Source organism: Larus michahellis, chromosome 1 (assembly GCF_964199755.1).
Source record: "Larus michahellis chromosome 1, bLarMic1.1, whole genome shotgun sequence".
Classification (NCBI taxonomy): domain Eukaryota; kingdom Metazoa; phylum Chordata; class Aves; order Charadriiformes; family Laridae; genus Larus; species Larus michahellis.
Window position 1 is genome coordinate 193,560,335 of NC_133896.1, and position 25,215 is coordinate 193,585,549.

General features: G+C 42.3%; 1 protein-coding gene across 1 annotated transcript in view; it reads left to right on the forward strand.

Moving 5' to 3' along the window:
- Positions 1-24,912, forward strand: part of FOXO1 (forkhead box O1) — a 66,842-nt gene extending 41,930 nt beyond the window's left edge. Inside the window, exons 2-3 of the mRNA XM_074566784.1 lie at positions 19,571-20,927; positions 21,314-24,912. Coding sequence (XP_074422885.1) covers positions 19,571-20,914 — 1,344 coding nt within the window. The 3' untranslated portion in view covers positions 20,915-20,927; positions 21,314-24,912. The remainder of the gene's footprint in view (positions 1-19,570; positions 20,928-21,313) is intronic.
- The last annotated feature ends 303 nt before the right edge of the window (positions 24,913-25,215 follow it).

Here is a 25,215-nt window from a genome sequence, read left to right on the forward strand (position 1 = left end):
TACTCACAAAATTCATGTAGAGTCCTTAGGAAGCCTGTTCCTTGCAGCACTCGCCCCTCTTCCCATTCCTATAGCTGAGCAGGCAAGCGGTGCTCCTTGCTCGGCCATTGCCAAGCGATTCTTTCTCCTGGTGCTTCACTTGTTTGGCTCTCTGGGTACCATGCTCCTGGCAAGCGTTCAAGCTCTGGCAGCTCCTCCGTGCGGGAGAGGTGGGCAGGTCTGACAGCACGTAGCTTTGCTGGCGTTCTTAACTTTCACTTGTCTTCCCCTGCAAAATAAATAAATAATTGACGTGTGAAGGGGAAAAGCGTGGGAGGAAAAATGTCAGGAAATTCAAAGGTGAAGCTATTTCCTCCCTCAGTAATATTTTTCTTCTGCATGTTGTTTCTTCTCCTCAAACAATGGGGTGAGTTTGAATCCATTCTTAACTATCAGCCTTGCCATTGTTTATTCATAAATCCTTTCATGTGTGTGACGGACCTCAGGAAAAACCCACACTTCCATTGTGAGTCCTCTGGGCAGGATCTCCGTGGTACAGTGCCAGGACAGCGGGGCTCCAGTCCTCCTTTGGTCCCTGTGTGCCAAGGAATTAGTATTAATGGTGAAGCATATAACGTGTGTGAATTAAAGGTGTAGGCTGTGAAATCTGATACCCTGTCAAAGCCTAGCTTTTTAAAAAAGCAAATAAATAGCTCAGATATCAGACTAAGGATTTCTGATGCTAATTACTTAAGCGTAACGGTGTTTGCTAACTTTTTGTGTGTATTCGTGTGTGTGCACACGCTTGCATTGGGGGGAAGGGATGTTTTGCTGAAACAGGTGAAAGTTAGTCCTGTAGTATAAAACAGGAAGCAGATGGGTACTAATTAAAGCCCTGTTGATGATAAAAGGGTGACTGAGCTTTTGAAGCAGCTGCTTTCCTAATTTTATACATAGCTGGTAGGTACTTTATATAAAAGCCAGCCTCCCCACTCTTCATTGTTTTCGTGAAGCCGGAGGAAATGCGTGTGCATGTGTGTGCGAGCTGCCATGGCTGAGGGACGGCGCTTGCTGTTCGCTTCCGTCACTGTGCTAGAGAAAATGGTGTTTTCCGAACATCTGACAGAGGCTCCAGGCATCTTCTCACCTCCATCCTCTTCTCCCTCCACCTTTCCACATGCGAGTAGGCACCAGGCTGATGGGAGCGCCTGTTAGCAGCGGTGCTGTAGATAAGGGAGGGCAACTTACTGCGTGTTGCAGGTCTGTGTGTCTCGACTCATCTGGGAGGGCTGCATCTGAGAGAGCAAGTTATTTTTCGTGGCTGTTTGTTATTGCTCTGTTAGACTTTTGCAAAGTGGTTAGAGAGTCAACAACCAAAATACCAGTGAGGATGTCAGCCTCCTGCGTGACCCCCGAGCATCATTACAGTGTTTAATCTTCACAAGTACTCTTTATACCGCCTTTACAGACTTTTCTCTTATTTTGGGGCTCGTGGGATGGGTAATAAACTCATCTCCCAAAAAAAAGGAAACAAAAAGATTCAAGCATGTTGTATCAAAATGTAGACAAAGGTAAAATAGCACCAAAGCAGAGCAGATCTTCATACAGTAGAACTAGCAATATTAATTGTAGTGTTTTAATCCGCTTAATAGAAAATGAGCGTTGAATATAGAGAAATAAATAGTAGAGTTTCTGTTGGCTTGAGTAGCATAAGTTTTGTCCATAATGAATATATTGAATTGTTGAAATGTGTTTACTGGCAACTTTTGCCACTGGGAATTGGTGTGTGGGGGGATTGGTTTCTTCACTGGGGAAAGCGCCAGTGTTCAGTCCCGCTGCTGGACACATCGTCATTCCAGTAGAAATAAAGTAAACTTGGTGTGGGCAGGAGGGGAAAGAGGAGAAGGAAAATTTTGGTCAGTGACGGGCTTGAGTTCGGTAACATGCAGATTCAGGGGATGGCAACTGAGGTGTGGAGGAGTATCTTCTGCATGGGGAAACTCGTGTGTCATCGGCCATGTTTCTCAGTGAGAAATAGGAACCAAGGAACCAAGTTCGGCTGAAGCTCTTGTAGGGATGCTCTCTGGGTGTCTATTTTGAAGAAGCAGCCTTTCTATTTTGATCAGAGGGCTGGAGCACCTCTCCCATAAAGACAGGCTGAGAGAGTTGGGGTTGTTCAGCCTGGAGAAGAGAAGGCTCTCGAGAGACCTTATAGCAGCTTTCTAGTACCTAAAGAGAATCTACAAGAAAGCTGGAGAGGGACTTTTTACAAGGGCATGTAGTGATAGGATGAGGGGTAATGGCTTCAAAAGGAAGAGGGTAGATTTAGATTAGATATTAGGAAGAAATTTTTCACTGTGAGAGTGGTGAGGCACTGGAACAGGTTGCCCAGGAAGCTGTGGATGCCCCATCCCTGGAGACGTCAAGGCCAGGCTGGATGGGGCTTTGAGCAACCTGGTCTAGTGGGAGGTGTCCCTGCCCATGGCAGGGGGGTTGGAACGAGATGATCTTTAAGGTCCCTTCCAACCCAAACCATTCTATGATTCTATGATAAGCTGCTGCTGTGGCTGCAGGTTCCTGATTCATTTGAAGCAGAAACAGCTTAAAGATGGCTTAACTTGAGTGGCAGCCTCTGCTCCTACCACCCCGTAAGCCCATGACTGCCTCGGAGGAGGTGGATGACCCGAAGTGTTCAAGGAAGCATTGCCTGGTTCAGTGGCCAACACTCCTTCCCTCGGTGTCACCAAGTGACTGGTATCTACTGTGGCTCGTTGAGCAGCTATAATGAAACAGCTGTAGAAAGATGTGTCATAGTCTTTAAATCCTTCTCTGTTAATGCTGTTAGTGGGGGGTTATTCTCCCAGTGTCTTTTCACTGTTAGGTGAAGAAGACCACAAACTGGCAGAGCTTCCTAACCTGGGGCCTGCTCTTGTTTGTTCCCTGCATGTGAGGGGCCAACAGGTCTCTCTGTAGGAAACGATCCCAAAAGCCTCTTGCCCCTCACGGCGGGAATGAGAGGTGGCAGCTTACAAGTCCTCCTCTTTCCCTGTCCCTTGCTAACGTTGCAGATGGGTTTGTGGATGTCCCCTTCTAAATTGTGCACTACTTCGCTACTGCATCTCTCCCTGGCTCCTGGCAGCTGAAAGGAGAACCACCAGGTCCCAAAGTGCATGGAAGAATGGGAATGTTGCCTTCTCTGTTGGACAATATGTCTCTCAGAGGATTTTTTTACTTTGAAATCATCTGTGCTGGCTGCATTTCTGGTTATGGGATTGGTGAGTTGTGCTGCGTCACTACAACCAAAACTGTTTGCTGGAGTTTACCGGGTGCCAGACCCTGGTCTGGGAGAGCTTTCCTTCATGCACAGACCGCATGAGTTCTCTGCTGCGGTATTGGTTTCTTACATGTCCTGTTTTTTATGACCCCTCAGTGTTTGTCAAGAAGCTGGTGCTGTTTGAGTGTACTTTGACATCGTACTTGTGTTAATCTCCTTTGGCCCTATCCTTTAAATCGGCCTTTCAACAAAGTCTGGGGGCTGGGCTTAATCTTAGGCAGTTCTTGCTCTTTTTTGTAGAGTCAGCAATTTAAAATTGTCTATTTTCTTCCTGTGGTGCAGGTGTATTTAAGCCAGCTGCCTTCTAAAGGCTTTTAAAAGTATTTCAGAGGCCCTAAAAGTCTGTAGGCTTCAAGCTGAAAACAACTACCCTAGAAAGGACATGAGTTTTCCAATAGACTTGATTAAAAAATTGAAAATCTGTAAGGTTAAGGCTATTTGAGAGGTGACAAAGGTGGGCAGCCTCTGTGGCAATGCAGAGGAGTCATTGCAAGCTGATGCAAAGGTTGTGGAGTGCCCTTAGCTGTGCCAGGGAGCAATCGCCTTGTCACTGCTGCTCTCTGGCAAGTTCTTTCTTAGGGTAAAAGGCCCTTAAGCGTGTTTTAAATGTGTTTTAAATGTGTTTCTGTGGCTTTTATTAGCCAGCCATACTGGCTAGAAATCACTGCAGCTGGGGGATTTGTATGAGTCACAGACTTTTCTACGACTCTCCCTTAGGGGTGAATGCGTATCTTAATGCTTTGGTTGATCATGCTCAATCTTGAATGTTTTCACGTTTGAATACGTAACACAAAAATAGAGGGAAATAGATGAGAAATGCTAAAAAAACATCCTTTCTTTTAAAATATCACTTGCTTGTTTGAAAAGATTTGTAGAGCAAGGAAATTTGTATTTTTGTTGTCAAAATTACACAGATACTACTCTTTTTCGGAAAATCAGTCAAATGCGTTGCATGTGTATGTATGTATGTGTGTGTGTTTGTGTGTGCGTGGGGGGGGTGGCTGTTTTTGTTAGGCAAACTTTGAGAAAGATAACTCTGAGCTTCCCTATCAGATGCCCCAGCCATGCCTGGCGTTGAAGGAAGTAGGCAGCAGTGGAGGAGTGAATGAGGGGTCCTTGAATAATTGACGGAGGAGGAAAAAGGAGGATTGAGCCCACGTCCGTTTTGCCAGTTTCCATTATTTGAGCCTGACGCATGCAATGTGTTTTTAAGTGGTAGGTCCTGAACTCAGCTGATGCCTGAAGAATTTTATTAAAAGGAGTGTGTAAGGGGATACTAGACTCTGGTAAAATAATAATTGGTGTCTAGGTATCTTCAAGGTATTAGGTCCAGATCCTTCACTCACTGCTCCAAAACTGAGTTTTGGAAGTACCTTTTTTACAGAGCCGGTCTTGGAAGAAACGTTCTTCTTTCCTTCAGCTGCCTTTCCTTCCTAGGTAAATGAGGAACATGTAGTTAAATCAGAGCAGTTGTTAACTGTAGTCTCTTTGAGAGATACAAAATCTTGCAGCAAACAACAACTAACTTGTAAATGTTGAGGTCCAGACTCTGCCCTGCGAGCACATAATTATTCTGTTACCTTCTCTGATTTTATTACTTTTATTCCAGGAGGGAAGGAGGGAGTAAGGGAAGAGGAAAGAATGGAGAAGGGGTAGGGTAGATGAGCTTTACTATTATTATTTAAGGCCAAGCAGTGTGAAGTGGGTATATTTAATATTGCTCAAGTGTTAAAGCAGATAAACTGCAATTATTTATGTTTAGTCGCAACTTCTGCCACAATGTTTCTGAAGCTTCAGTTCCCAACTTTGTCACAGAGGCTCCAATACGATATTGCTGTATTGGACAGGCTCCTTTGATGTAGCTTTGTCAAGCTGGCATACCTAAATTTAATTGAAAATAAAATTTAGGTAAAATTGAAAATAGAGAATGGTGATGCCTGGTGTCAAGCCTGGCACATATACAACTGGTGGTGGGAAAGAAAGGGAAGAAAAATGAATTGATTGATGCACAATGGCTTATCTTTAGGAAAACTGTCTGTGCCCCAACAAGTATGGCTCGGTTGGCAATAATTTGGCTCAGCCCAGTCCCCAGTTTCTATGTTTTGGGGGCTGACATAGCAACTTTGGAAGTTTACAGGTAGAAAAGGTCCATGAGCTCTTCTGATTTACAGACGTGCTGATCTGCTTTTTCTTGCACGTTTCCTTGTGCTTTTATTTAGCTACACACTTGAAATTTGGGGATGGGGAAAGGAGTTCTCTTGTTGCTGGTCTGCCAGAAATGTTCTGCAGGTAAGTTGGCAAATGTGTTCCAGCTCCAAAAGAAGGATATTTTTGGATGGCTGTAGCGCACTGAGGCTTGCTTGTGTAGACTGTAGATGTCCGTGGGGAGAGGGAGTTATCTTGCCAAGCACCTTTATTTTTGAATCAAAAGTCTATTTTCCTAGAAAATGAGATCTTTCAAGTTCATGTTAGGGAGATCCAAAATAAGGTATTTTTAGGTGAGGCCATTTACTCTGCCTTTTGAGAACAAAAAGAGTTGGTTTTTTGAGCCTGTGTGCTTGGAGGACTTGAGGCATGAATGTGATGTTATGGCAAAGCTCGAACTCTTAAATTTTGAAGATACATTTTTCACAAAGGTGGCTAAAGGAAAACACGTAGTGAAACAGTCATGTTTCTTCTCTGTTATTTATTGGGATTCCTAAGATGTCTCTAATGGAGGAGAGGCGTAAATCCTGCTGCATGAGAATTGAATGCTTGAAAGATAATGTCCAACTTAACCCTATGGGAAAAAAAAAATCCGTGAGAAATTCCTGAAATGTAGTTCCGTAATTTCTACTTTGGCACAGAGACTGCTTTGTATGAATTGTGTGACTTTTGGGATGATGTCTCTCTTTTTGCTAATCCAGAGGGCATATTCTTAGGCGTCACAACGGGTTAGTAATCATGTCCAGAGCAGACCATGATCCTGACGAGCAGCGGGGATGGCATATAGTTCAAAGTCTCTTTTCCGACTCTTTGCCTTAGTGTCAGGGTGAACGTAGGCAAACAGTGCCTTGCTGGGGCTCTGCCTCTTCCAGTTGTGTTACTTGCGATGCCTGGGTGTGTGTGAGCCGATTCCAGAAGAGCGTTGCTGTTTTTTCTATGATTTGAAAACCAACCTTCAGCAAATACAATTACTTTATATTCTGCTGCTTTTTTACATCCTGTACCTTGCTGCTTTTTTTTTTGTGTGTGTTATTGGTTTTTTTCTGACCATGCTTGTGAGCCAAATCATAGCTGTGTTTATAGGTTGCAAAGCTGTGTGAAATTATGAATTATCTTCTTGCTGTTGTAAGTCAGCAGCCGACAGGAAGAAAGTCGAAAATACTGAATAGACAGCGTATTGCTGCGTAGGCACTTAATGTAGTTACAGTGTGATATAAGTTAAAATATTGCTTATTTCCTCTTTGCTGTTCAAAACAACCTGAAGCATGTTATGACCAGGATCTAAACAATAACTGAAAAAGTAAAAACAAACGTTTTAACAGAGAAAAGCACGGCTTGCCAAATACTGTGCGTAATTTATGACTACATGAATAATCAACAAACAAAATACTTGAAAACACCTGACTTTCCGGGGGAAGACTTTAATTTCTTTTTAAAACAAAATGAAAATGTGGAAACATTCTCTGTAATAGCTTCAAAACTGAAAATAATCCAAAAATTAAGCAAGAGCAGCAAGGGCTGCAGTGTCTGCTGGAGTTTGCCAGCTGTTTAACAGATCCGTGGACGCAAACCCATAGATGTATCCATGACAAATTATTATAAAACTTCATAAACAAACTTGGCCAGATAAATAATACTGGAAAGCGATCCTCAGTAAACATGCTTGCTTTTTTCTGTTTCATCTTTGTTTTTAAAGAGGCCTTTATGTGATCCACGGAATAAATAACTTCCTGTGTCTTGATAACTATTGCAAATGACAGCTCCGACTGCTGACATTCCTGCTATTTTTAATCTGATGTAAGTTTGTGTCTGGTGAATTACTATTACTATTATTTTTTTTAAATTTTATTTTTTGAAACGAGTGCCCCATTCTGACCGAGGAAGCCAATTCTCTCAAGAAAAGAGCTTGCGCGTCTTCGGAGCTGTGTGTGGGGCTGCGTTGCCTCTCTCTCTGAACATCTGTGAGGGGGAAAGCTAAACTGCGGTATTTAAAAGGAGCAAAAGCTGTCAGGAGACAAATACTGAGCAAATCCCTGTAGAGTGACTTAAGGCTTTCTCATTGCAGCCCTTTGAATTGATTAAGGCATTTTAGCTCGCTGTGTCGGCTGTGCTTTCACCGCAGTGCTTTAAGTGCGCTTTTGGGGAAAGCTGGAGGAGATCTCCTCTGCCTTCCCTGTCTTTGGGCGAAGGCACAGGAGGGATGGGAGGCCCATGGTAGCCTTTGTGATTGAGAAGTTGGATGCTGCAGTCCTTAAATCTGAATAACTAGCCAGGCAGGCTCAGGCTGCCCAGTTACCCACGGGCTTTTCATTGAGGGAGGATGGGAGCAATGATGGTGAATTTTGCACCAAGCAAAGACGGTGACCTCTGAGAGGAGGGAGCCTAATCCAGAAGTTGGTAAGAGCTTTTTGAGTTTGTGGAATTAGTGAAAGGGGATGGGAGGCTTTTAAAGCAGTGTTTTCTTCTCTGAACTGATGAGGATGATGGCAGTGTCCTTCCTGGGACACCTCCTGTTGTACCTGGTAGTCCCCAGTGTGCCCAGAGGCTCCTTGTGTCAGGCTGTGTCCGGGGGAATGGCAGAATGAGTGAGGTCTGCTCCAAGCGGTGAGGCTGATCTCCTTGCGTATATCAAATGGAGAGAAATAATCATGAGGGGAGATTAATTAGACCTAGTTAGCAGAAGAAAAATAGCACTTAAAATACCTAACAAAGCTCATTTTTGCGTAACAGCATCCCACTCCGGGAGCTGTCTTAGTTTGTGTCCAGCATGGTTCTGCACCTCTCTATCACCGGTTGCGGATGGAAAAGGTCCTAAATGACAAGGGTGTGGCTTATCTTCCTTTTTATCATCCTTATTATAATGTTTTACTGTTTTTAAAAGAAATTTGGACATTTGGCTGTTATGATGAATGGTGATGTTCCAGAGCTCATGGGCTTGCTGTATGAATTGCATTCTTGTCATTAGAAAAATGTTTTTTCTCTTGTCCTTTTTACTCTTCTTGTTTGGGAAAGAGAAAAGCAAGTAAATACAGAGCTGATGGTTTAAGTCAGTGTTGCCAGATGACATTCTATGGGAATGTGGACTTGCCAGTATGTAGATTGTAAATAGTCCTTTGATTTAATAAGGGTCTGTGAAGTACAGAGCACAGCCTACGGTAGTGAGGGAATAGGAATGCTTCCAAAACTGGTGTGAGGGAAGAAATTACCCTTTAGATTTCCCTCCTCTGTGTGCCCAGCTTGCTCTGAGAAATTGTACTCTGCCTCCCATAGCCTACTGAACGTTTTGTGCTTGTCTGGGGGTAACTTGGTTCAGAGTTGGTGCTACACGCTTTGCAAGGCTGGGCGACTGTGGCTTTATAATGCTGAACAGATGTCATAAAACCCAGTGATGAGCACCAGTGTTTCTTGAAACTGCAGCCTGGAGAACGTCATGGAAAGCAGCGTTCGAGAGGAAGACGTTGGCATGAACAGTGCAACCACCTATCAGGAGTCCTCCGAGTGCCGAGACCCTCTTGCGAGAAAATAAACTAAAAGCCTTTTAAGTATAAACCACACCTTACGTGAAAGAGGGGTGGCTGGCCAGACAGTGGAGATGCAGTGCACACTGGAATATAGCTCAAGGCTATAATGAAATTTGGATGAAGGCTTTTTCTGGGCATTGTAGTAGTAAATCATGTTATATAAAATCTACTAGGCTATGGGAGAAAGCTTGAATTGGAAAGAGCTCTCCCAAAGAGAGTGCGCTGGTGGTCTGGCACGCTTCTGTGGTGGGGGAAAAAAAAGTACCAAGGCAAACTGTGTTCAAAGAAGTTGAGTAGAAACACAATACCTAGTATATGTGCTGCCTCTTGAGGAGGTACAAAAAGGAGAAATTGGAAATCGGTACTTGCTTCTTGTAACTTTGGAAAAAAGAACAAGTATGAAAAGCAGAACACAAAGAAAAATGAACAAATATTGACTGCATAAGGCAATATCCTTTATCTACGTATTTGCAGATGATGCAGTAGTTTAAAGAGAACTTAAATCTGATCCTATTTAAGCTATTTTAATAAAAACTTAAGAAATCGATTTTTTTTCTGCTAATATTTTGTTAACAAGAAAATGATATTTTTTTTTTTATATGTGAGACAGATAAAGGGAGAACTGGCTAGAGGAAAAATAACTAGTAAAAACAGTGGCTTTATACATTAGACTGCACTAAACGTACAAAAGAAACTAAAGGAAAGAGAAATGTTCCTGTCTTCTTTCCTCAGTTTCTCTTGGTAACTACAGCAACATCAGATATATACAATATTAGGTGAAATCCAGAGGGCTGTTGTTATTTTTAGGCTGACACTGTCCCCTTACAAATGTGGAACCTTCAGCATCTTTGCCACTAGATGCAGTAAGGAAACTCTGAAGATACACTAAATAATAAAAAAAAAAAAAAAACCAACCTGCTCAACTCTGTTTTATTTTCCTTTTTGTAGTTTTGGGGAGTATACCAAATTTTGCTAGCCTATCCTTGCACTTGCTGTAGTCGAAATAAAGATCAAATGCATAGTGAGATGTAGCGTAAGATATTGTTCAGCCTGTAAATGGAAGGTTTTGCCCTTCTTTTTACAAGACTTGCAGTTTCCTTCAGCCAGGGATTTCCTGTGGGGCACAGCTAACCCTGCTGCAAAGGAAGCTTGCTGCTTTCATTGACTCTTTGTTTCTGAAAAACTAGTATTCAGTGACACCCATGTCTGGAGAATTTGAGTCCTTTCCTTGCTAAAGGAAAAGGCTCCCTCTGCTATGCTGGTACAAGTGTAGTAAGTAGATGTATTTCTTTCTTTTTTTTTTTTTTTAAATCTGCAGAAAGATTCAGTCAACCCAACTTTTTACATTATTGCATCTGTACATCCCCTTGGTATATCGCTCCTCAAAGTAAGAAATAGAGACAGATTTGGTGGCTTTCCTGCAAAAAAGCAAGCAAACATCCCTCTGCTGCCCTTGTCAGATGAGTTTGTGCGTTGTAGGAGTCGTGGGTGCAGCGCTGCAGGTGTGCTTGGCTCCCTCTGTGGATTTGTGGCTGTAAACTGGCAGCTGCTCCTTCTCTGTGTCCCTCAGGAGAGGTCTAGACAGTGGGTGTTGTTGCAGGTGAAATAAGTCCTCGAGCCTCTCCAGCCATCGCAGCGAATGGGGCAAGTGTCGTGGATGTAGCCCATGTCTCCAGTGCATCCGGCTTTGCGTTACCAGCTTCAATTTTAACTTATTTTCCACTGTTGTGGGGTAGCCCATTGCTTGGAAATCCATCAGGTCATGGCAATGATTACAACCCTTTAGGTTATCAGTGATTTTGTGAAAGCAAATAGTCTTGATCCATGAAAATGAAGAGAAGATACGTGGCTCCCTAGTGAAACATCCAACTGAAACCAAACATTTAGGGTTAGGCCTGTGTGTGCCTTTACATAGGCAAATGGCAAATGACTGCTTTGGTCATTATGCAGAGCTTGAAGCACGTAAAGCATATGCGATTTCTCAAGCAGGGACCTTTCCAATTGCTTCACTTACCCTGTTAAAGCCTTTAGAGTAATCATGTCTGTTTTTCTTTTTTTTTTTTAAAATTTTCTTTTTTTTTTTTTCTATTATTCTTGGAAGTTCTCTGCGTGTCCACAAAGGCCAATGCACAAAATAAGCCCTATTTTCGGACTATGATGTTTTCTTACCTCTGTGGTTTACGCTGAGACTTTGGCCTGTGTCTCACCTTACTGCTTCTTATTGCTGAGAACGTGTTTCTAGTGCTTCTTTTAAGATTATCTGCTGGTGTAATTAGTATTGATATATTTAGCATGTATACACATTTGTACCTCTTCTTTAGAGCTAACGAATGTCAATAAAAGGCAGCTTAGTTTTAGAAAGAAAAAAAAAAAGGGGGGGAAGCTTTCTATAAACAGTGCTGTAGTCTTTGTGATGAATTGGGTGTAACCGTGGAGAGTGGCAGAGGTGAAACAGGCTGTCTGTTAAACAGGAAACGAGTGATTAACATTTTTTTGTCCTACTGATCATAATTATTCCCACTGGCTGAAAAAAAATAAACACCCCTTAGTCTCTCTTTGCTATAGTCGCGGGATAAAATTTTAAGCTATTAGTCATTCTGGCGTTGTACGGATGAACTGCTACTTCATTACTCCAAATGTTTTTATTTATTTATTTTAATAAACTTTGCTTATAACCGTGATTCGTGCTTTCCTGGCGATAACCTGCCTGTCTGCTCTGCATTCAAGGACAGCTCTGCCGTTGCCACCGCTGCGGTGCCTGCGTCCCCTCTGCGGTTGCAGCCTTGGAGCCTGCAGTGAATAACTGCACGAGGGCCACCCGCCCGTCACGAATCGCGGCAGCCTTCCTCACGGCTTACTGCGCCGCAGATAATTTTAAGGGTTTTAATGCCTTTGACGAGTGTGCATTAGTGGTGGTGTGTGGTGCTAATCTTGGCTGCAGTGTCGACCGGTGTGGCACCGGCGTATCTGCAAGTCTTCTCTATCTTACCTTTCTTGAACAAAAGGTGTTTTTCTTGTACGTGCGATGGCCTATATTCTGTGGCACTGTTTTGAAAGACATTAATTATATCCCTGACCTCTGATGATGGTTTATTAATTGAATCCTTTATCATCTTTTCTATGATATCAGCTGGGACTGATGTCGGGGTGTCCAGGTTATGCATGCGTCCTCCTGCTTTGCTGTTTTTGTGTTACTGGTGTAATTGCAGCACAGGCTGCGTGCGACGGCCCGAGGTCTGAGAGTGATGAAAGAGGGAGGAGAAGAGGCCCCAAAATCAGGGCATCCTGACTTTGAAATGTTTCCCTTCAGGAGGAGTCTTGGCCTCCTGTGTCACTAGTGAACTTGGGAAATGCTTCATATGCTATATATGTACATATGCATGTGTGTGTGTGTATATATATATATGTTCCGTATTTGTGGAAAATAGAAATGTTTATTTACAAATATGGAACCCTTATTTTGTTTTCTGTCTGTTGGAATAGAAAGCTTACAGCATCAGTTTTGTAAAGGCAGTATTAGGATTTTTCTAGATCACCAAATGCGTAGTTATCCCTACTAGCTTTTAAATTTTTTCACATGATATTTATTTCTTTCCTAATTTTCTAAACTTCACAACTTCTGTTTTATCCTGATGGCTATTTGCCCCTTTTTTAGACAAACCTGTTGGCTGTCTTGGCTTCCCAGATGCTTTTACCAGAGAGGGAGGAAGTTCCATTTGACAAATCCCTTTTAAAAATCTCACCATTTTCATATGCATCTTCGTCTGTTGTTTTTCCTAATCAGTGTCACTTAGTTTCCTCGTCTTTGAAATGCTAGCAAATGTTTATATATTTGGTGTATGCTCTGTCGCTGTTATATCATGCCTGTATTTTGGTTATAGAAATAAATGTAGTTATAAAGCAGAGTATTGGCACTGGTATAGGTGATCAGCAACGTAGCTGTGGCTCTGTCTCTCTCTTGGAGGTACAGAAAACATAAGGGTGGTCATAAGGAGCTTTGATTTGGGGTCATCACATCTGAACCGTGTCCAGAAGTGTACTTGCCCTTTGTGTGTATACTTCTGTTTCATGGTTTACGTTTTTAATGGGTTTTATGCTTATTCTTTCTAAATGCCCATGTAGAGGAAGTAGGCAGGTGTTATCATCTCATTAGAAATGTCCCAACTGCCATTATGGAAAAGTATTTCAAAGGAGTCTGCCTAGAATGAAGAGGAGGGTACCTGGGGTTAGCAGTTGGGAATTACTCTAACACAGTAGAGTTGCCAGTTCTGACACGTAAATATGCATAGCCAAGTCCCTTAAACATCAATGTCTGGAGTTGTGCATGGATTTTCTGTTACCACATACTGTGTTCCAGAGGATGCGAAATCCCATCCAGTCCCTCCTGCCGTGTGTGGCAGTGGTGTGCAACCTGGAGGGTGTCCTCCAGTCCCTTTGGTGTCCAAAGTTTTTGAGTCTTCTACAGCTATGAGAACGAAGCATAGGAGAATATAAATATGTGGACTTGACTGCAGAATGTGCAGTTTGGATAATTACCACAGATAATGCTCACAGGAGAGCCCCCTCTGTACAGGAGAGTCATCTATAGCGACCATATAGTAATAACACAGAGTCTTTCCCATTTTTGTACATTCATGCGGGGAACAAGGGATGCATTGCTGAAATCCTATCAAATGAAACAGTCTATGAAAGTATCTCCATGTGGTATTTCACATGGAGTCCCTGACCACTTCTCCGTGTGGTCTGGGAAAGACTCCCGCTATGCCACCATCTCTAATGAAAAATCCAGAGAAATAGTGCAAAGTCCCTCTAGTAGGATTGAAGTGTTTCTGCACTTTTTCCAGCTGACGCTTCTTAACCGTATAACAGCGCAGGACAAAAATGAAGTCAAACAAAAGCACACCCCCCCTGCAAGAACAAAGGACCCAAAAAAGCATGACCTGTTCAGGAGGAAATCCTGCCCTTCCACCTTCATGCAGCTGCAGGTGGCAAATTGCCAGCATCTTCTAAATACGACTCTTTGACCTGAGGCTAAGTGGCATGCTTTCTGTCCATGCTCTTATCTGACGACAGGGAAGGTTTCTGAGCTGTAATCAAAGAATGCTGCAGTTGGGTGGCAAAGATAGCTATTTCATTAGCATTTGAAGCCTCTGACACTGCAGCCAGATGTGCGGTTGTGTTGGTGAACATTGTAGTATCAGGAACGCTTTTGAGAGAGAAATGCGGCTAAGGCTCTTTTATGAACAAGTGTGCTATCTGTTGAGTGAATGTTTTTGGGTGTCCAACACTAGCTCTGAGGCAAACCCAAGCTCCATGTGCAGCATCTGTATCTGAACTTTTCATTATCTCATCGTCATAAGACAAACAGGATTGCCTTACACCAGACTGTTGTACCAGGAAATTCTGGTACCTCTGGAGTTATCAGTGTTCTCTTTCCTCCTTAGCCTCCTCACCCTGCCCCTGCAAACTTGGCAGGATGGTTGGAAACCACAGCAAAGCGGGTGCAGGCAGTGTAACTATTCCAAGCAGACCTGCCTGTTTCAACAAGTCTAGCCTTGGATAGATGTTATGTGGTGCCACTCGCCACGGTTAGCTCCTGCTGCTGCTGTCTGGTTGTTGATGCTGAAGGAGCCCTGAGCGTGTGTGATGGTGAACTTCCTGTCTTTTGCATACTTTCCTAAGAGGTTTTTTTATAACTTCTTTTTAGCGTGGTGCTTGCCACTGAGGCTCCAAGGAAGGTGATTTGAACATCTGGACCTGCTGTAAAGTCCCCATACACAGACCTTGACAGACAGGTCTGATGTCCTCTGTAACAGCATATGGAAATCCTAGGGTCTTCCCTTCTCTGCTGAAAAGCTTTTGCTTTGGTGTTGTCTCCACGGAGGGACTCTACTGGTTCCGAATCCTGCTCTAAGCTGTCAGTAACAGGACGTGCTAATACAGCGGGCTCATGTGCCAGCCACCACTGCCCACAGCAGACACCTCTTAACAGTGATGATGTTACTCTGAACTTCTCTCCTACCGGTCCTCAACCTGACCTTCTTGCTAAGCGTATTCCTACTGCAACATTCTCACAACTATCAGTTAAAATAAATAAACAAACAATCTTCCCCTTCTCTCTTTTTCTCTCTTTTTTTTTTTTTTTTTTTTTTTTGGAATTGTGATTATCTTAGAGGGTCGCGGCAGAAGCAGGCTTGAGTGTTGTAGTCCCTGAAAATTTCTCTCCTGCTTCCAAAGCCATTCTAGATAGTTTTTTGAGAGATCCGAGAACTTTTGTGAAATGTATCGACATTCACATGTCGCATCCATTCCCCGCTCTCCCTGTTGGTGGCTGGCGCAGTACTGTAGCTGAACGGGTGCTGCCTGTGCCCGTGTGTGAGGGTATGAGGGTGGGAGAGACCATGGGCACTCGTAGGGGCTTTTACAAGGTCTTTTGGGTCTTGCAGCTCCCTGGACACTCATAGATCCACAGTTAGATCCTGCTTGGAGAGGTTTCCAATAGGGTTAAGCAGGGGGTCTGCAGCAGGAGGTCTTCTCTGCTTCCCTCTGCCTTGCCTGCTCCAAGAACCGGGGTGGAGGAAAGATGGCCGACGTGACCGTGTGGTCTCTCTCCAGAAAGTACAGGCCTACAGTGTTGTCAGGTTTAACAAATCAACTGTGTTTACAGGTTTTTCTCTTTTGTAAAACACCAAAACAATTTACTGAAAAAATAAGTAAATACCTCAACTTTAATTGTAATAGGGATGTGATTTTTTTTCAGCAGTTAGTCAGGTTAAACTTAAATTAAGAGTATCTCTTGGGTTTAAATGCAGTATTAGATATCAGCAGAGCTACTTGCACCCAGGGATTAAATGGCTGAAATATTTATTTCTTTACTTCTTCTAAAACGTAAAGCAGCTTGGGGTTTTTTTGGTTGCTTAGAAAAGCAGCAAGGTGGGTGTCCTCGCAGCAGTGCGGTTCCGCTGTCGGAGAGATTGGAAATACAGCTGAACGATATAAACGTGTAGATTCAAAGGAATCGCTTGCTTGGTTTCACGAGTTTTATTGGCTGGCAAGTGCTCATCACATTGCATTTCGCAGATACTGGTTTTGCCTATTTTGGCTCTTAAATTGGCAAGTAGCGATAAGCGTATCCACAGTTCCTGGTCTGTATGCCGAAGTATGGCATGAAGTTGGTTTGCAGACTGATCAGGAGCGGAGGCTCTCGGCGCTTTATCTCAAAAGACGGAAACTCAATCCCAGGAAACACCCCACAGGTGCCAGCAGCCCTGCTGCCGTCCTGACAAGGTTTTGATAAAATTCCAGCGCGGATGCTCGCCGGGCGATCTGGCACGTGCGTCGCCGCTGTGTGGAAACCCGCCTGGAACTGTGGCTGCTTGCTTTTCTCGTCATTCAGGCCATTTTGGGTGGCATTTCTTCCGAGCCCTGCCGAAAGCCACAGCTGGAGGCATCTCACACCGTGCTGGGGCCGGCGGTGCCACCGAGCGCCCGGGCCGCTGACAGCCCCGTCGCTTCTCCCTCCGCCTGCCAAGATCCACTGCTGAAACTATACTTTTTTATCAGGTCATGTTTGCGTCTGGCAAAGATTTGTAGACACAACATCATTAACAGCAGTGCATATTTTCACAAGATTTACCTCTTCAACACTTTTTTCCAAGTTAGTAAATCATAGCTTCTTTAATGTCCTGCTGGCTGCCTGAAAAACAGGAATTTATGTAACAAGCTCTGGGCCGCAAACCTTTTCCTGTTAGGAAAATTTTTTTTCCTTGCTGGCAGAGTTAGGAGACAGCTCTGTTACTCAAAGAGCGACCTCAGATGTCCTCAGTACAATAATACCAGATTATAACATTTTTGATGACTAAGGAATAGCAGTGATTTCTTAAATATTTAACACTTCTGGTGCAGAGAAGAGGGAACTGAGCCTTAGCATGGTATTTTCTCTGCCTGATGTTTTGTGTGTTTGATATGCCTATTTTGATAGTAAACAGTAAGCCTGAGCCAACTGGGTATGTTTACAAAATACAATAATAATAATACTAATAAAAAAAAAATGAACTAGCGCAGGAGGTTTTTTAATCAACAGACGTGCAGAACCACTTTCTTGCGACATTTCTAGAGCTGGACTTGTGTCAGCCGGGGATTCAGCTCTGGCCTTTGAGTGAAAACAACGGGCTGCGGCGTGCGGCCTCATGAGGCTTCTCGGTCGGCCCTTGGGGCCAGGGGCAAGTCCAAAGAGGGATTTTTCAGGCTTACCCTCCCGACATGTTAGCTGCAGCTGGTGAAAATAGAATTTCAAGGCCTTCCCTAACACCCTGTAGCTGGATGGAGAATGAGGTTTTGATTGCAGGGTTACCTGCAGTGAAGAGATGCAGTCCTACGTTAATTCGTTAATATGAGAAAGATTGGCTTGCTTTCAAAATTGAATGAGGAAACGCTCAAATTGTCATTCGTGTTTATTTAACTGGAATGATTTGTTAAAGATGCTTCTTTGGAAGGGAAGGAGAGGCTGGAAAGACTTCTGAGGTTAGGCATGTGGTTTGACTCCTTGCTGCGCTGGTTGAACAGCGAGCTGCCATGAGGCCACGTTCTGCCATCTTCTGCTGTCAAAGAGCACCTTGTGCCCCTCTTTGGGGTGAAGCTGCACTCCTGTGAGGATAGTCTCAGGACACTGCTGCCTATAAGGTGTTACGGGACTTGAACACCTCCTTGCTGCCTTCATCTGCTGAAGGTCTCCTCTTCGATCCCAGAGTAACCATTCCTGTTGGGCTCTGCAGGTGGCCAGGTCTGCTTTGGCCAGTTGGCTTTTGGTGGTCCACAACATGTCATGACCCTTGCAGGGAATTTGAGCGTGTTGTCTCTGATTTGAGCCAGGCCTCACAAGATGGCTGTTTTCACTTGGCATGCCTCCTCATGGTCTTTGCTCCTTTTCTTCTGTCAGCTGGACGTGTAGGCAATGAGTCAAGATGCATGTGTTGGCAGCATCTTTGAGAAAACAGATGTACGGGACAGTTAAGAAGGTGAAGGAAGACATGTCTGGAGATGCTGCTGTCACAGGCAGCGCTCTGGGCCGGGAAATACAGCAGAAGCGGCCAGAGACGAGAGCAGTGGCTGTGTCTCTCATCCTCTGGTTTGCCTCACAAGGCACGCAAAGGTCCATGAGCTGTATCGTCCTCTTGGTTTGGTGCTGTAGTGGGTCTTGGTGGGTCAGTATAACAACTTAAGAGAAGGTAGGTGGGAGGAAAAAGGTCGGAAAACAGGAAAGACAAAACAGGGTTTTTGTAGTTCTGGCATCTATTTAGTGTTTTGAGATAATTGGCCTAGTGGCCTGCTGGTCAAGATCAGCCTTACTACTGCTTTCTAGAAACAGTCTTTCCATATTTGCTTACCCAAATTTTTCTTTAGACAACCTATGAAAAGTGGCTATGAATGGAAGGCAGCTACTGCATCATTGATTTCTCTGCCATTGAGGTCTAATTTCAGGTTTACCCATTTCATATGATGTTTTGCGGTTCCCTCCTACTTGTTCGGCATGAATTGCAGTCCTAGTGCAGGCTGGAGGTCCCCATGTAGGCTGCTTATTTCAGCACTCTGAACTTGTGGCATTTTGTTAGCAATTATGCTTGGATTTTGGATTTTGGGATTTTTTTTTTCTTATATAAGAACAAAACGTGAAACGTTATTTGTGACTGACGAATAACGAAAAGCTTCAGTACCTCTGGTCAGTCTTGACACAAGATAATCTTGTGCCCTCTGGTATTAGAAGAGTCAGTTTTGCATATTAAAATGTTGATTTTGAAAGAGAAAGATGGTTTTAAGACTGAGGCTTTAAATGCAATTTTGTCTATGCTATTTGCATTCCTTTCTCTCTTATGTTTTCTTAGGCAATTTGTGATGTTTATTTATAAAGACTAGAACTTAGTCTTCAACTGGTTTTGTATATGTGTTTTCTCACGTAATGCAAGTAATATAAACCTCACTGATATTCAGTGGCAATACTCACAGGCTGGCACGTTTGCAGGGTTTAGGGCTGTGCGTGATGAGATGCCATTATAAGGACCATAGAACAGGATCTATCATTCCTGAACTTTGTGTAAAATAATAATAATAATAATAATAATAATAATAATAAAAAAAAAAAAAAAATTCCTAATTGCAATCAGGTTCAACTCATTAGAGTGAAGCTGGTAATAAGATCTTCAGTTGTCTTCTTGGTCTTCTGGTATATTTTGTCTCCTTTATGAGGAATTTGTATTTCAGAACAGCTCCTTTGGTATTTAATTTAACTTTTTATAACGTCAGATGTGATTGGGCCATATGACAGATAAATTGACATGGCAACTCTCTGCAAGCTTATTTCAGCCAGTTTTGAGTGGTGAGCTGATAACAGATGTTTCCAGACTGGCATGTTTTCCCATTTCTTGATTACCCCATGTTTTCTAACAAAAAGAGAGTACATTTGCAAAGACAAATATTAGTACACCATGAAACAAGCATGTTTTCTCCATTTCTTACACCTTATTTTGTTTTTCAGAATTCAATCCGTCATAACCTGTCTCTGCACAGCAAGTTCATCAGAGTGCAGAATGAGGGAACAGGGAAGAGTTCCTGGTGGATGCTCAATCCGGAGGGAGGAAAGAGTGGCAAATCTCCTAGGAGGCGAGCAGCGTCCATGGATAACAACAGCAAGTTTGCCAAAAGCAGAGGCAGAGCTGCCAAGAAAAAAGCGTCCCTTCAGTCTGGTCAAGAGGGAAATGGTGACAGCCCCGGATCGCAGTTCTCGAAGTGGCCTGCAAGCCCCAGCTCTCACAGTAATGATGACTTTGATAACTGGAGTACATTTCGACCTAGAACTAGCTCTAATGCTAGTACGATTAGTGGAAGGCTTTCTCCTATTTTGCCAGAGCAAGATGATCTTGGAGATGGGGATGTGCACTCCATGGTATACCCATCATCAGCCACCAAAATGACTTCTACTCTACCCAGCCTTTCAGAGATGAGTAATTCTGAGAACATGGAAAATCTTTTGGATAACCTTAATCTTTTGTCACCCAATACGTCAATGACTGTGTCAACCCAGTCTTCATCGGCTACCCTGATGCAGCAAACACCAGGTTACTCGTTTGCATCCTCGACCACGAGTATAGGTTCACCAAATCCAGACTACAGGAAATTTACGTATGCTCAAGCTAGCATGAACTCTTTGCCCCAGATTCCTATGCAGACTCTCCAAGACAGTAAATCAAGCTTTGGATCGATGAGCCAATATAACTGTCCTGCAGGACTTCTGAAGGAGTTACTGACTTCTGATTCTCCGCCGCACAATGATATCTTGGCATCAGTGGACACTGGTGTTTCCCAGGCTGGTGGCAGGGCACTGGGCCAAAGTGTGCTGATGGTCGCTAACTCGGTGATGCCAACTTATGGTAGTCAGCCACCCCACAACAAAATGATGAACCCTAATGCCCGCCCTCACCAAGGACATAACCAGCCAACACCTGCAGTTAATGGTCGTGCCTTGTCACACACAGTGAACACCATGTCCCATACTTCAGGTCTAAATCGCTTGTCGACAGTGAAGACTTCGTTACAAGTGCCTATGAGTCACCCGATGCAGATGAATGCTATGAACCCGTACGCCCCTGTTAACAGTTGCAATGGCTACGGAAGGGTGGGAATTGTTTCCCTCCACCAGGAGAAGCTTCCCAGTGACTTAGATGACATGTTAATTGAACGGTTGGACTGTGACATGGAGTCAATTATCCGTAATGACCTTATGGATGGAGAAACGTTAGATTTTAACTTTGACAGTGTATTGCCTAACCAAAGTTTTCAGCACAGCGTAAAGACAACCACACACAGTTGGGTGTCAGGCTAGGATGTAGTAGGAGGTAAGCTGTGCTTTTTATAATAAATCTGAAAAACAACTAAAGGGAAAAAGAGATCTCAAAATGCTTAAAATCTGGGTGGTCTTCTGTGTTAGCATGTGAAGTGCCTCTGTTACACTCAGTCACTTTCCAGGCCTTTATTTGTTTGCAAATCAAGTTTGCACCGGTGCATTAGGATTGCCGTGTACCAACTTCTGTTACTTCATGTGGAGCATTAATGTTTTTGCCATTAATATTTTACACAAAAAGCTTGCTGGTAACTAGAAATTAAGGAATTATTTTTTTTTCCTATTTAAGTTAATTTAAAGCTAATTTGAGCATATTTTAATAGATTTAATCTTTTGGTGTGATGTTAATTTGTTCTTTTTGTTGTTTTTTTTTCTTCATAGGCTACGGTTAAATTCTCCAGACTTGTCTGACAGCAGGAACTGAGAAAAGCAGTACAAAGATGTCCTTCACCTTCCTTTTTAATTTTCTTGACAAAGCTGTGCGCATGCACTAGCTTTTTTTTTGGGTCTTTTTTTTTTCTCTTTTTCTTCCTTTCGTCAGAGTTGGCAGCAGACAGAGTATTTTCCTGTACAGGATGTTTGCCCAAGGTTTGCAGGTTATGTGCTGCTGTAGATAAGAACTGTGCCATTGGAAGTTTCATTACTCTGAAGTGCCAAATTCACTACACCATATAATCACAGCAAAGACTCTCACTTACATCATGTTGTGCTTTCGGTTTTGTACAGTATGATCTGTAGAAGAAGAATTGTTTTTTAAGACTATCTGTTTTGGTCCAAGAAAAGTTTATAAACTTTTGTAAGAATACTGTGATGATCTCATGCCCTAAGTAAGTTTAACCTTCGTTGATGTTACTTGTGTTCTGATGAATTGAGATAAATGTGGACTTGCCTTGCAGCAGTATGAACTGCATTGTTTTACTCAAATTTGCCACACATTTCATATGGGAACAGAATAGCCTGTTAAATATGATCCTACTAAACTCATTGACTATTCAGAGTAAACAGTAGGTTAAATGCCATTTGATAAGTTACCTGTATTCATGTAAATTTATGCAAGAATATATCTGGATTTCATTGTCAGACTAATGACTTTATTGTTGGACTTAAGATAATTTTTGGAATACTTTCCAAGCTATTTTTCTTATAATTAAAGTCTACTTTTGTTACATAGGCAACTTTAAAAAAAAAAAAATAAATCTGAGATCTGGCAGCATTCATAACCTCTTCATTTTGTACAGTATTTTAACTGGATTAAGTACATGTTTTTATAAATTTCCCTAGCACTTGGGAGTGCTAATAAAGGAAAAGCTTAATAAGTATCTTGAATACAAAACATTTCTGTCCCTTTTTTTGTTGTGTGATGTATAAATATAGACAACTTTATGTTTAGGAGATATTTAATCAGTTTTATATATGCATTTTTAGAAATGTCATCTGCTTCTCCTATCATTTTAACTCTGACTACCACAAAGTGTTAAGTATTCATTGTTAGACGCTTGTACAATGCTTCACATTTATATTTATTTCATGGAGGTCTCATAATGTTTGTGCAGTCAAGAGCAGGACCTTTTGCAGAAAATCCATCATTTTAGAAAAAATTAATGACAAAACTGTCACTCGTCTTAATTAGCACTAGGTTTAGGGTCTGTCAGTGTTTCTGTTGTAATGCAGTGTGTTTGAAGAGGTGAAAGTGCTACTTTCCAGTGGGAGGCTAAAACTTTTGCGACCCCCTATTACAGGGCAAAACATTACTTTTTTTTTTTTTTTTTTTAAATAAGAAAGATACAGTAAGTGTCAAAGTTATACAAATACATGAGCTTTAGGGTAGGGGAGAGCTTTAATGATAGAGGCCTTGTTCCTGTGGAAAAACCTGCTCTTATTGGAGTGGGCACACTGACAACTACCTGAGCGTTTTCAGGATTGGGTCTTGGATAAATAATTCCTGCTTTTTTTGTAATCGCACGATGCAGTTTTCATGGATGTGTGGGTAACGGGCCTTACCCGTCTTTTCACTGGCTGCTACGCATCGTTTGTGCTATAGAAATCCTCGGAGCTTTTTTATGCACTGGCAGGATGAACAGGTTTTGTGCTAGGGCTGGTTGTTGTGAAGAAGGGGAGAAGTAAATAATTTTCCCCCGATTTTTGTTTTATCTGCATAGCCCACAACTGGAAAATGTTCTAATTGAAACCTGTCTTCCCTGTAGTGATGGCGTGTGGTGGAGAAAGAAATGGGATGTGCCAAGAAAACGAAGTTTAGTAACAAGACATACATTTAACGATCCTGTTACGACTTTCCTGAGGCTCTGTAATGTATTTATTGATGTGCTAGCATTTAGCTCCCTGTTGGGCTTAAATCACTACTAATTACAGCGGGTCCTACTTTTTTAGATATCCTGTTATGGTTGTCAGCAGTTCCAGAGGCTGATGTTAAGCTGTCCTGTGATACGGGGTCTCTCCCCCAGCGTGAAATCGGTCTTTGAACTTCTGTTGAGCAAAACGAAACCTTCTTAGTGCCGAAGCCTCAATGAAGCCGCCTGCTTTTACAGGCAAATCTCTCCGGTAGCATCTTCACCGTCACATTCACGGTCTCTCTGAAACATGGTGGTAGATCCTGGCAGTGGAGCCAGGCGGAGGGCTCACGTGTGGGTTTCTGACAGTCCTTCTTTCTGCTGTGTGTGCAAAAAGGTTTGCTCCCAAACGGGCACTGATATGCATAGGCCAAAGTAGTCGTAAAAGTCACCTCTGCATGCAAAGAAAGCAGTACTTAGTGCTATGCTCCGTGGGGTTGCAGCTGAACATGCTACATTTAACTATATACCTCCTGTTTATTATTTACTGCTACTGTATAACTTCCTGCATACAGATATTTTCCTTATTTCCTGTTATAACTATGAATAACATAAATGTAGCCGTTCCTTAATTATGACAGTCTGTAGGAAACCCCTTTTAATTATTGTGAGAAAGCAGTTGTAGATAATCAGAGGTGTGGTCAAATTTTTTTTTTTTTTTTTTTTTTGTGATGCCATCCTAGTGTTTTGCAATCGTAGTTCTGGAATACTGTGAAGTCTGGTGAAGGGGCATGTTGTCTGCCTTGAAAACAAACATTATGTGACCTCTAGTAATAAATCCTTTTTCAGTAAAAGTACCAAGTTTCCGGAGTAACTTAGTTTGTCAGAATTGTTGTAAATGATTGGTTTGTGAATTGTGCAGATGATCTTACCTATGCAGCCTTGTTTTTGACTTTTCTCTGGTTTGTACTGTTATTAAAAGTTTATTGTATTATAGAGCTGTTCAGATATTTTAAATATAAAGATGTATTGTTTCCATAATATAGCTATATGATATATGTTTAGGTAGTAGATGCATTAATTGGAAAGCTCTGCTTTGATAAACTGACAATTTGCCTACACTTATAAGCAAAAGTCATATTGCTTATTATTGGCTTAAGTCAACAGAGCATCCCTAAAAAGAGAAGTTAAAATTGGACCAATTATAAAACAGTATAAAATTTGCACTTGTTAAACCACTGGATGTATGTTAGTACTTTTTTATTTTTTTACTGATTTGAAATTCCTATTTTCGTGATGAAATTGCTAGGATCCTTAATTTATGACTGATTTTAAATAAGGTGTTCTCATTATTATTGTTATTATTTTGGTAATCATAATGTAAGATGCAGCATGGTTTATGCAGGCAAAAGGCAAATTACTCGGCATTAAACCTGGCCTCCTTTTTGAGGGTGTTCCACAAACCAGCAATATCGTGAGAGATTGGCATGTACATACTGCTAGTTCTACTTGCGAGTGGTGTGACAGCTCTTCAACGCTTCACTGCTCTGACTTAGTCACATTGCAGAATTAAAATTCGTACGTGGATATTTTCAGAAAAAGTGCCTGATGTACTTCTACAGACACACGAGAACAATCCCTGACAGTTTGTTGTATAAAGCCATAAATGTATATAAATTATGTTTAAAAGGTTTTGTGTCCTTTCTTGTATACGGAGAATGAGATTTGTACCAGGATTCTACTTGTGATTAGTAATCCTTCTACTCAGACGTTGTCGTAATCACTTTCCTTACCGCGTAATCTTTTTAATGATGATGATCCCATTTGGACAATCCTTGATGGCATTAGCAATTTTATACAGAAAAATACCTCATGGTACCACGTCTTGCCTGGCAAGGTGATACCATATTAACGCGCAAACACTAACTGCAGAATAGTTAACAAATTTTCCATTACTTGGTATAAAGGAATTTCTCTCTCTTGGCATTGCTTCTG